At 30.0% G+C, this 12,285-nt stretch overlaps 2 protein-coding genes across 3 annotated transcripts; both read left to right on the forward strand.

Annotated features, from left to right (window-relative positions):
- The first annotated feature begins 4,927 nt into the window (after positions 1-4,927).
- On the forward strand, positions 4,928-8,357 carry LOC114753301 (ras-related protein RABC1-like). 2 transcript variants are annotated; one of them, XM_028941980.1, is made up of 7 exons: positions 4,928-5,001; positions 5,291-5,460; positions 5,571-5,639; positions 5,819-5,884; positions 6,624-6,745; positions 7,851-7,979; positions 8,205-8,357. In XM_028941980.1, the coding sequence occupies exons 2-7, from the start codon at positions 5,325-5,327 to the stop codon at positions 8,310-8,312; spliced, it is 630 nt and encodes a 209-aa protein (XP_028797813.1). In that variant the 5' UTR covers positions 4,928-5,001; positions 5,291-5,324; the 3' UTR covers positions 8,313-8,357. The 2 variants fall into 2 exon arrangements, with proteins under 2 accessions (XP_028797813.1, XP_028797819.1); XM_028941986.1 differs by lacking the exon at positions 4,928-5,001 and adding an exon at positions 5,122-5,197.
- A 1,563-nt stretch (positions 8,358-9,920) lies between these two features.
- LOC114753290 (uncharacterized) lies at positions 9,921-11,748 on the forward strand. The gene is made up of 3 exons (XM_028941968.1): positions 9,921-10,334; positions 10,959-11,097; positions 11,180-11,748. Exons 1-3 carry the CDS (start codon positions 9,984-9,986, stop codon positions 11,362-11,364), a joined length of 675 nt encoding a protein of 224 aa, XP_028797801.1. The 5' UTR covers positions 9,921-9,983; the 3' UTR covers positions 11,365-11,748.
- The last annotated feature ends 537 nt before the right edge of the window (positions 11,749-12,285 follow it).

The following is a 12,285-nucleotide window of genomic DNA, read 5'->3' on the forward strand; positions in this document are numbered from 1 at the left end:
ATACTAGATTCCTAAATTTTGGCTAACAAATTTTGACGAATTTAAATTTTTTTATTTTCCATAATTTTATTTTTTATTTTTATAAATAGTATTTTATAGTGTTTTTACTATATTTGGATGAAAATTTAATTTATTTATTTAATGCAGACATAAAAACCTTGAATAAAAACTTGATTAGTTCTTTAAATAAATATATAATAAACTAAATACATTATAAATGTTTTTGACAAAATTTTTATTTTAAAATTTTAAATTTTAAATTTAAATGGTTTCTATAGTCTCTCCAATTTAGACAATTTATGTTGTATAAGAAAAATATTTATTTAATATATTTTCTAGCCATCTAAAAAAAATTAAATAAATAGGTTTCATTATGCAGTGAAAAATTAAAATTATGAAATCTTATAATATAATTAAAATTAATAAAATTGCATATAAAAAATTTGAAAATGCATGTATTAAAATTGTTTTTTGTTGTATCAAAAATTATTTTTTTGATAAATATAAATGTTTAAATAACTTTTATATTAAGGAAGGATATTTTGGTCAAAATAGAAATTCAAAAGTCAAATTTAACGGTCATATAACAATTGAATGAATGGAAATGAAATTTCAAATATACAAGGAAGGTTTATGTAAAATGCATTTTAATTTCAAAGAAAGTTTATATATATTTTCAAAATAAAAAAAGATTTCTGTAATTTAGATAAAATAGAGAGATAGTTAGAGTATTTTACTATTTATATTTATATTTAGATTAAATGATCAAAAACTTTTAAGGGAGAATTAGAGAGAGGGACCTATATGGATGATATTTATTGGAAAGGATCATAAAAACTATAATTGTTTAGAAGGACCAAATAATAAAATATAAATTTACAAATACTGTTTTACCCCTAATTAAATCTCCTATATTCTCTCTCACCATATCCTATAATTATCTTTTTAAAAATGAAATAGTAATAACTTATTCATATTCATTCAAACTAATTAGAATTACAAAGTCAAAACCAATTCTAATTAATCAAATTAAATTAATGATGAATACTAATTAATTTATTTTTCCATCATTTTTAATTAATAAAACTTTGGGCTTTCTGAATGATGAACTTATCAAAACTATAAAAGTCAACCACATTTTTATTTATTTATTTCATACTCTTATTTTCTTTACCAAAGTACTCTTATTTTATTTCAAGACATTAATTATAAATTTATAAATCCAACCCTTAGAAATAAATTGAATCCTAAAATTACAAATTTCAAATAAAAAGTAACATATAAAAATCATTATATCAACAGGTATTTATCATAATAAAAGTAATTATAATAGTTTGAGTGCCAAAATTCAAACTTGAGTCTACCTAAATATAAAAGATAAAATTGAAAGGGCTATCTCGATAAAGTAAAATACAACATGCTCAAGTCACTTTACATTATTTCTTTTAGTCTTGGTTAGTTTATGTGATATAAAAAATTATATAAAATAATTTAAATGAAATTTGTTGCAATTCACAAACCTTCATCATACAAAGTATTGCCTCCAGTCCTAATTATAAGAGCTAGTTGACTAATTTGAGAAAATTAAGAAAAAAAGTGAAGTTAGTTATTTGTAACAAATAGATGTTGTTTTTCCTAAAATATTCTTACTAATCAAGTGTGTTGGTTAAAATTATAATTATTAGAAGGACTATTTTGAAAAAAATTGAGTAAATATGAGAGACAAAATGGATTGGGGTCTTATATTTAGGACCAACATAAACGTCAAACAAGATTTTATATTAAGGACCGGAGGTAGTATGATGCATATAAATATGTATTTCAAATAATGTCCGAAACATAAATAACATAGATAAAAGATCCAGTTAAAAAATTATTTTAATATAAAATATATATTACAAAATGATATTTATTCACGTGAAAAATTGTCAACTCATTCTTTAAGATAAAATGTAGTTTTTGTTTTTGGCCAACCTATAAACTTATATCTGAAATGATGGCCCCAAAAAAACTGCGTATGACATAAATTTAATAGAATTCATTGCATATCACCAATCTTTATCATGTAACTTCACTTTTTTTAAATAAGCAAGATCAGAAATCAACTTCGTTGAGGAGAACGTTTGAGTTATACACAACAAACTATAATTATATTAAATCAAATGTTTTATAACATTAGAAAATGATTTAATTTATTACTTATTGGAAAAATGACAAATAAAGAAGTTGAAAATTTTGATATACCAAATCAAGCATCTAAGAGTTGAAAATAACAAAGAAAGAAATGATGCATGATCTGATATTTTACAAATATAGTTAAATCACTGAAATAACCTTATATCAAAAGTTTATTAATAAGTTATGGACTAATAATGACAAGTGTTGAATAGTAAAGGACAAGAAATATATTGATAATAATAAGTTATTTATTAACAAGTTCTGAACTAACAATGACAATTATTGAATAGGTAATGACAAGAACTGTATTAGTAATAATAAGTTTAATAACTTTTTTTTTCCAAATATGATATAAGAGCATTTTAGTCATTTAACTACGTTTGTAAAATACAAGATCAGGCACTACTTCTTTTTCTGTTATTTTCAACTCTTAGGTGTCCGAATTAGAAAATGATAATTTCAGGGTTTTTTTTCTCTGGAATTTTTCCTTATTTATTTTGTTAGCAAAAAAATTATTATTTATTTTGATCTTAGTTATCCATTTAAAATTACTAGTCACCAAGATTCCCAAATTATGAATTAATTATAAAGCTTTTCAAGAAATCATGAATCTAATTACTAGAACAGACTACAAGTTGGCGCTGGTTATCAGAAAAAACAACATAATTAAAAATCATCATTCATGATAATCCATCCTTAATAAGAAAGGTCTTCAGAAAGAAAAATGATCTCATGAGTTTAAAATCATATTAAAGAGGAAGAAACAAAAACAGCGCATAATATCAACAAGAGCAAATATATATACTACCTCCTTTAGTGTTTAATATAAGACATAGTCAACTAATTTAGAAAGATTAAAAAAATTCTTAAATTACTTAATTATAATATATGATATATGATCTATATAAAATAGTTACACACATGACCCATATAAAATGCTTACATAGATTATTAAAATATGTGTCAATTTATAAGTGAGGTCAATTAGTTTGAAGAAAAATGAGAAATATCAATAGTTTAAAATAGTGTGGTAACTTTCTTAATTTTTTTTTAAATTAGTCAATTGAGTTTTATATTAAAGACTAAAGGTAGTATGTGTTTGTGTGTGTGTATAGCTTCACTATATTCATCATTCTGATCACGTGAAATAATTTTCTTGTGTTTACAAATCAATACCGAGAGAATTGGATTCACTCGCTCGATATATTCGGTGTCCCGTTGACTCGTTCACCACTCGCTTAAACTCGGCTGAATCGTGCTTTTGACTCGGCTCGCGCAAGCCTTCGAAATGTACCAAGAGTAGATGGCCAAAACCCGAAAATATAAAAAGCCTCCTAGAGGGGATTTGAACTTTCGAAGCATATGCATTTACATATATAATCAAAGACATCACATTTTTCAATATAAAATGAAAAGGCAAAAAATAAATGTGTGTATAATTTTTAACTAAATCAATGACCTATGTAAATATTATATTAAAACTCTCTATTATAAAATATTAATTTTATTTTTAAATTGACGTACTAAAAATTATAATTAACTAATTTTCAGATTATCCTTTAAATATATGAATATATCTTGAAAAATGATTTATTATATGATTCAAATCATAGTTATTATAGTTACTTTACCTTTATAGTTTATAGTCATTGGGATTAAGCATTTTTCTTATGACTTCGGAGGTGTAAAGTTGTGCATTTAAACTCTCAAAGGTGTTTGATTATGAAAAACCAATTTAAATTACTCCTATTTATATTGGGATGAGATAATAACACGAGATTTTATCTAAACATAACAGGTGACGCAGACAACTTGCCATTAATAAGATAATTAGGTAAAATTTGTGAGATATGAATTTTCTTGTAACTTTTCAAAATTATCTTTTGGTTTGGTACTACAATTTATTGGCAAGAGAGAGGACAAGATAGCCATAAATTAAATTAAAAGTAAAAAAAATAAGACAAAAATATTATTAAAGATAAATTATAAGTGTTTTATTACATTTTATATCTTAAACAAGAACCCACTTATCACATTCTTTTTTTTTTCCCACAACCACTCATCACATTCCACAAAATAGTAATCACCTGGTGTTCTTAATATAAAATCTCATTTAATTTTTATTTTAGTTTTAAATATAAAATCTTTTTTTATATTTATCAATTTTTTTAAGATATTCCTTATAATAGTAATAGTTCTAGCTAATACATTATAATAATGGTAGTTCTAGCTAATACATTTGATTAACAAAGATATTATAAGAAAAATAACACATATTTATTACAAGTAACTAACTTAATTAATCTTCATAATTTACTTAAATTAGTGAATTATCTCTTATACTACCTCCAGTCCTTAATATAAGACCTTATTTGATTTTTATTTTGATCGTAAATATAAGACTCCAATTTACTTTGGCTCTATATTTATACATTTTTTCTCAAAGTAGTCCTTTTGGTAATGATAATTCTAGCCAATACACTTGATTAGCAGGGATATTTTAGGAAAGATAACACTTATTTACTACAAATAACCAATTTAACTTATTTTTTAAATTTTTTTTAAATTAATCAATTAACTCTTATAATTAGGATTGGAAGTAGTATTAAGGAGAGGTAGTATTAATAATATTATTAATATTTTTGAAATAAGATTGGAATAATTTTAAGTCGGCGTGGGAGTCTCAAGGAGAATTAAGCGGCAAACCCGCATACGGTAAGGGGCTTCATTTCGTGGCGCCTAGTGCTCAAATTTGTTTCTTCTTCCTCTCATCTTTCATTCCTGAATTCCCTCCTTCCTTGTTTCTTTCTTCCACTTTTTAAGGTACAGAAATCCTTTGGACATAAAAAAGGCACAGAAATCGCTGTGTCTATGTTTCTCGTTTCGAATTATGCGTGTCTAAACTCAAAGTTGATTTTTAAGAAAAATGAAGTTAACATTCCACGATCGTTCTTTTTCTTTTTTTGCTTGTCACCTGGATGATTTCAGAAATAGGATTTCGTGTTAGGTCTTTATTCTGGTAATGTCTCTCGCAGCATTTTCCAAGAGATGGATGTTTGACGTCATGTATTTTACGCTTGTCTGTTGCTATTTCTTCTGTTGATTCTTTCAGTGATTGGTGATTTGGTGTTCCAAGGTGGATTGTGATGGATTCAACTTCGAGTCAGTCCGAATTCGATTACATGTTTAAGCTGTTGATGATTGGGGACTCCGGGGTTGGGAAGAGTAGTCTGCTCCTATGTTTCACTATTGATACCTTTGAAGATCTCACCCCCACAATCGGTACGATTATCGAACCCAATGTATGTTAATTCTATGGGGTTGTTCTTTGATTTGGATCTTATTTTGGTATTCCAGTACTTATCTGCTTTCTTATGTGTTGTCACATGTAGGTGTTGATTTTAAGGTCAAGCATGTGACTTTAGGCGGTAAAAAGCTGAAGCTTGCCATTTGGGATACAGGTATTAACTATTATTTTATCAGCACTCTATTTCCTAATGTTTCACATCATGCTTTTTGTCTTTTTAGGAAATCCTTTTATAAGATTGCTGATATCGTGATAAAAAATGATCATGGATGGATTTTGATTGTTTAAGTTATTGTACCGTATCTGATTATTTTCCTTCTCTAACAAATGCAGCCGGTCAAGAGAGATTCAGAACACTAACAAGTTCTTACTACCGAGGGGCACAGGGGATCATCATGGGCAAGTTTTTACCCTCTAGTTTTTGGATCTTCCTTATATACAAAATATTATATGCTGGATTTTGTAAAATTTTTATTGCACTTAATATATCTAAACCTGTTGTAGACTGTATTCTATTGATAAAAATGGTATCAACATATTCTTGTTAAGTTGGTGGCCAGAATTAGAACACCTGCGATATGAGAAGGAGAAGATGTTGTTAATCGTATAAATCTATGGTGTAATTTTCATCTAGGAATTACTATTTATAAATAAAAATGTGGTAGTTTTTTACTTATCAGTAAATTAGGAGTTAGTATTTAGTTCAGTTTTTTTGGGTTTTGGGATATATTATCTTGCATTTATGTTTTATTGGAATTTTAATTGTGTTTCATCCAAGTTATGATTTTTTGAGTTTTACGAGATCATATTGAAAAATTTAAACTTTTATGCCCTTGAAACAACTTTTCTACATGTTAAACACTTGCAGTATGAAACACTTAAACTACAGGAAGCGCATGTTTGGCTTCTTAGTAAAGTTTATTGTCTTCTATCTTTTTGATTCATGGCAATTTAATGAACAGACTGGAATTCCTCCTAAGATGTAAAATATTGGTTGGTTTCATTGTGTAATGATGGATATTTGAATTAGATGCGATGGAATAGATTGTCATGGGTTATGGGACCCTGTAGTTCGTACTAGAATTTCACTTTTGCATTTGCTGCTGATCTTTATATTTTACTCCTTATACTGATGCAGTTTATGATGTAACTCGACGAGAAACATTTACTAATTTATCTGAAATATGGGCAAAGGAAATAGATCTTTATTCAACAAATCAGGACTGCATCAAGATGCTTGTTGGGAACAAAGTGGATAAGGTATCTTTTAAGAAGCTCACAAGCATAAGCTGCTTCTTTTTAAGAAGCTTTGAACGACGTCTTGATCAATAAGTGATTTTCTACTGCAAATTTCTGCCTGGTGCCTGACCTAAGGTCCAGTCTGCTATTTTTGATTCACTTGAGTATTGCTGTTCCCTTTATTTCTGCTTACAATGTTTAATCCTCGGCTGTTAAATTCTAAATTTCTGGCGAGTCTGGATTGACAGTTAATGCATACGATTAGGAAAAGTTGGACCATAGAAAAACTGTCGGGCACCGTTAGAGACAGGCAAATCTAAAATTGACTAGGAGAAGAGGGGCAGATCTCCTGCCATTCAATTTTTCCAGTTCTCTCCGGGTTTTGGATGCCTATAGAGAGAAAGTACGTTGGCTATGAATTTGAATATTAATATGGTAGCATTCTGTTGTGACCCTGCTTTAATATTCAATAAACCTGAAACCAGACCAGCAAAATGAAACAGAGCAGCAATAAATGAGGAAAATCCTGAGGCTTTGATATTAGTATTTCAGAACTGAATCAAAGATACAACAAGCTTCCGTGATTCAAGCCAAAGCCCTATTTCCCCCTAATACCAAAATAGATCACAACAGCAACTAGCAAACAAAAGGTTACACTGGAAATACAATAAACGCGGCTAACACAGCGGCTCTCCCATGGCATTCGAGAGGCCAGGTCTCTCCCTCACAACTCTTTTCCAAAATAAGTCCTAAGGCATTTCAGTTTCATTACGAAGCAACATAGTCTACCAAAAGCAGTCCTACCCCGCCTACAAGGTTTAAGACTCACAAGGCTAGTAGCTAGCTGCCAATTAGAGTTGCTCCTCATTTCCTGGAGCTCTGGGATAATTGTTTTGACCAGTGGATTTATCTTCTTCCCTTGGTTGCTTCCTTATTTTCCTCCCATATGTCTTCTTAATGCCTGCAGTTATATCACATTCCAACTAATTAAAATAAACAACCCTTCTTGACTTCTATATTTGTTTCTTTTCTGACTAATGAATTGTATTTGAACTTTGTACTTGATATGTTCTTGCGTTCCATAATGGGATTAAATGTGCAAGAGGGTGAGACCATTGTTTTGCAGGAGGGTGATCGAGTTGTATCTAAGGAAGAGGGAATAGACTTTGCCCGAGAATACGGATGCTTATTTATTGAATGCAGTGCTAAAACTCGAATTAATGTACAGCAGTGTTTTGAAGAGCTTGTTTTGAAGGTATGTTGCCCGTTCCTGAGCACATTTGGGGCTTTTATTCGGATGCCATATAAATTCCTTATGCACAAAAAATTAAATAGAGCCAGAAAAATTGGTGGGGGGGGGGGGAAATGGAAATGGCCGGAAGCTACTTTTGAATTTGAGAATATGTATTAATATTCTTGTTGTGGGGAACAATAGCTGGATGACATAAAATGGTTCAAGTGATGTTGCATGTTGTTGCAGATCCTGGATACGCCTAGTCTCTTAGCTGAGGGCTCCAAGGGGCTCAAAAAGAACATTTTTAATGACAACCCTCCTCAAGATGATGCATCCACTAGTAATTGTTGTTGATGTTTTTGCACTAGCAGCACAAGGTTACAAGCAAGATCGACCTATCATTTATAGGGAGTGTTACTGTTGTGCTTTAGATTTAAAAAATCACATTTTTAACACGTTTATTGATTGGTTAGGGGCTCCACAAGTCATTGTTCACATTTTAGCTTCACATATAAGGTTCTTGTCTGTCATGACTCGTAATGTCAAATGTAAAAGTGCAATGATTATTCTTTTATGCATTGATGAGTTGAAAACTTGGTGGATATAATGTGATGTAATGGAGGATTTGTTACCCAAAAGTAAAAGCAATTGTACATCATAACTACGCAATGATTTTCCTCCAACTTTCGATCAACTTTTTTTTTTTAACGAAATAATTAGTAGATAAGCTTGTTTCTTGGATAATTGTAGGGGAGATAAGATCATGTAAAAAGTTTTACTACTGAAGTAAAATAATAAATAATGTGTGAATTAATGAATTATAGAGTTTAGTATTACAATTATAATTTGTATAAACTATAGATAATATTTTTTTTTGGAGTAAAACAAAATATAGATGATATCTTGTTTTGATCAATGTTGATATCATCATCAATATTGATATCAATCAATGAATTATCGTCATCATAAAATATGAAATTCATAATAATTCATACTACTTTCATGGTGTGAATAGTTATTAAAAAAAAAAACTTATCGTATGTCATTTGTGTAGTGATTTGATCTGATAACCAAAAAATTCATTAATTTTATCAATTTAGTCTTGGCACTGCAAAATTGAGGGAAAATATTTACGTTCGGCTTTAAGGTAAGATACATCATTTAATTAAGTGAAAATTATTTTGCAAGTATCTGTAGTTTTTCTCAATTTTTAATTTGGTATTTGTGTATTTCTTTGTACTTAAACATTGTAATTTTGCTCTGTTAACATAAGTAGTTTTTGTATAAGAGCTAATGATACTAATGAGGCAAGTTACAAAAGCTCTTGATTAAGAGGAAAAAACACACATTAAAAATTAAAGAAAACTACAGATACCTACGAAATGGTTTTCCCTTCAATTAATATCACATTTTTACTCACAAAATTTGGGAAAATATTTTTTAGATTAAATAGTGATAGAATATACTTATTTTTAAATCTAACTTAACAAATTGGAAGAGATTGGCTTTAACGAACATAAATTTAAAATTATACACCTATACTTCCTAAGACTCTAAATACAAAAATTAGACAATTAATCTGTAAATATTAAAAATTATTAGCTGAGTTATTTATAAAAAGGTTATCTATTGTTTCCTTAAAATATAGTATTTAATTTTTTATATTGAAAACTACTCATATCAATAAAATTTTTCATTTAATATGTACAATTAATAAAAATTGTTTTAAAAATAAATTTAAAAGATAAGATAATTAAAAGTGTAGGACTGAATTTAAATTTAGGTATTTTAACCAAATTTAATTATAAATTTTCCAAACTAAAATTGCAAAATTAACTTTATATTCATATCTCGTTCCTAAAGTCGCAACGTGTTTAATACATTACTTTATAATACGTGTGGACGGAGGATTGTGTAGTACGGAATAAAATCAAAAAATGAGGTTATCATCGCATCCTCGGCTCTGGGAAGGGAACGTCATTTTGGCTGCACGGAGGATCTGTTTTCGATTCCGAATTCGCAACTATGGGTGCGTCCTGCAAAGCGCCACACATTTCTTATCTTCCTTCTCCCCTTCTTCGACGAAACCCCAGATTCAGGATTCAGAATTGCCATACTCCCAATTCTAGACGCCAATTCCCAAACAGACGTTTGTTTCTCTTCTCTCTTCCACTCTCTGGTTTCCTTCTCCTTCCTCATAAATTTCAGTCTGGGTCTTCCTATGCTGCCGATCAATATGATCCTGTTACTGCGGTTGAAAAGGATGCGAGTGCTGTAATATCGCGGAGAGTTTCAGAAGCTGTGGAGTTGTTGGAGAAAGGGAGGGAATTGCAGGCTCAGGGTGACTTCAATGGCGCTCTTGCCTACTTTTCTACGGTAATAATCCCTCATCCTTTTCCTTTTTGACTTCGTTTGATAGTCTGTTGATGTCAGAGGAGCGTTCTTGATTTTCCATTTGATTGTATGACTACAAGATCTTAAAAATAATTCTTAGTTTTGATGACTGACCATGGTGTTCTCTCCCCCCAATCTTCTTCCTTAAGGGTAAGTGCACAATTTGGTATCTAATTACAATTCTTTAGCATTCCCAATCCATATTGTATTGTAAATTACATACAAGATCCGTCTTAGATTTAGGAGATTTAGGACAGGAGGATTATCTACCATGATGGTGTGATAAACGAGTTTAAACCTTTTCTATTATGGTATGATTGAGCCAAATGATTTATGTAAATGTTAAGTTTTATCAGGTGTTACGTGGTTCATTTTAAACCCCATGAAAATACAGACTCATTCTAGTTGATTGTATGCAGATAATTTAAAGCCTTTATAGATGCGCCATTAAATGAAATTCATAATTTTGATGTGGAGCGCCAAACCTGAATAACACGGTTGACAGGACATAACACCAAGTGTCATTGAGTTTATCATTGAAATTTATGTTTTGATTTTCCTAGTGATCTGTACTCAAGTATACATACAAATATGCACTTGTTATAGGTTATTGAAAACTACAAAGACTTGGCATTGTCAGACTATGCTAGGGTAGGAAGAGCACTTGCGCTGTATGAAGTTGGTGACAGAGAACAAGCTATAGCAGAAATGGAAGATGTTTCAATATCTCTAAAAGGCTATCCGGGTAAACGCCTTGAATCATTATGCTTTACAGAAGGAATTTTACAACCTTGTTCTAATACTGTATTTTTGTTTCCCAAAACCAGAGGTTCATGCAGCTCTTGCTGCAGCCTTGTACACAGATAAGCATGCCCCTTTGCTTGCAGAGAACCAGTTCACCATTGCTACTCTGCTTGATCCACATTTTTCAGACCTCTCTTATGTCAGAGACAGAAAGCACTGGCCACCAAGTTTGATCAGTTCTCTGCAGCAATTCATTACACTATCCTAGGAATCCGTAACTCTATTTCTGAAAGGTTCCCCAGTAGGTTCTGTTTACAAAAGATATATAGATCATATCAACCATGAGATGAAAGGACACATAGGTAAGTTAATCTATTTGTGTTCTGCGAGAGGAGTCTATATATATAAGCTATGTTGAATGTATACGTATTCATCGCATACTTAGCAGTGCCAAGCTAAATCAAGGCGTTTATAGAAGCTGCAGGTCAACACGCGCAAATGTAAATGAACAATTTTCCAGTGGTTAGTTATACTGAAATGTAATTCATTATCTTTCGTATATTTTTTTATTTGTCTCTGCTCTAAGTTAAATTGACCAAAGGAGCATATTTGAAAGAAGTGTTTATACGTCGCCTCTGTATTTGAAATGGTACTGTTAGCTGGCAAACTTAGGATTTGTTTGGAGCTTTGTTCAAAACAGACTTTTAAGCAAGTTCATATAAGTTAAGACAAAACTCTTCTCACATACTTACTTCGTATTCTATAAATTATGTTTGAAAAATTACTTATAAGTCAATCCAAAAGTCCTTAGCAGTTAAGCAGAAGACCAGGACTAATCGGAAGAATGGCACTTGCTGAAGTTCAATCCTCTTAGATGTTTGGTTTAACTTATTTTATTTTGTTTTGTATAAGATAAATATATGATGAGAGTTTTATATCGTAATGCACAAAAGTAATTTTTTCTGAATGTAGTTCAACTTTTTGAATTTTGTTGTAGTTGAGAGGGTGGATACAAATATATTGATGCTGAATCCTCTTTCGATAGGTACCGTTTGTAACAACAAAAGGTTATAAAGGTGGTTGATACGTATACAATAGGAAACAAGTCATACAAAAAGGTCGATGAGTTCATAATAAGAAAAAAGTTGCATAAAAAAAGTTTGACAAATGTGCGAGTAAGCGGCGGAAA

The sequence above is a fragment of the Neltuma alba genome, unplaced genomic scaffold (genome assembly GCF_004799145.2).
Source record: "Neltuma alba isolate B1F8T4 unplaced genomic scaffold, ASM479914v2 tig00001210_pilon, whole genome shotgun sequence".
NCBI classification, from domain to species: Eukaryota; Viridiplantae; Streptophyta; class Magnoliopsida; order Fabales; family Fabaceae; genus Neltuma; species Neltuma alba.

Bases quoted from the DNA above. Each gene is read 5' to 3' on its own strand.
- LOC114753290 (XM_028941968.1), top strand. From the start codon at position 9,984: ATGGGTGCGTCCTGCAAAGCGCCACACATTTCTTATCTTCCTTCTCCC. The intron at 10,335-10,958 runs GTAATAATCCCT...CACTTGTTATAG, and splicing joins CTCTTGCCTACTTTTCTACG to GTTATTGAAAACTACAAAGA. The intron at 11,098-11,179 runs GTAAACGCCTTG...TCCCAAAACCAG, and splicing joins ATCTCTAAAAGGCTATCCGG to AGGTTCATGCAGCTCTTGCT.
- LOC114753301 (XM_028941980.1), top strand. From the start codon at position 5,325: ATGGATTCAACTTCGAGTCAGTCCGAATTCGATTACATGTTTAAGCTG. The intron at 5,461-5,570 runs GTACGATTATCG...TGTCACATGTAG, and splicing joins AGATCTCACCCCCACAATCG to GTGTTGATTTTAAGGTCAAG. The intron at 7,980-8,204 runs GTATGTTGCCCG...ATGTTGTTGCAG, and splicing joins TTGAAGAGCTTGTTTTGAAG to ATCCTGGATACGCCTAGTCT.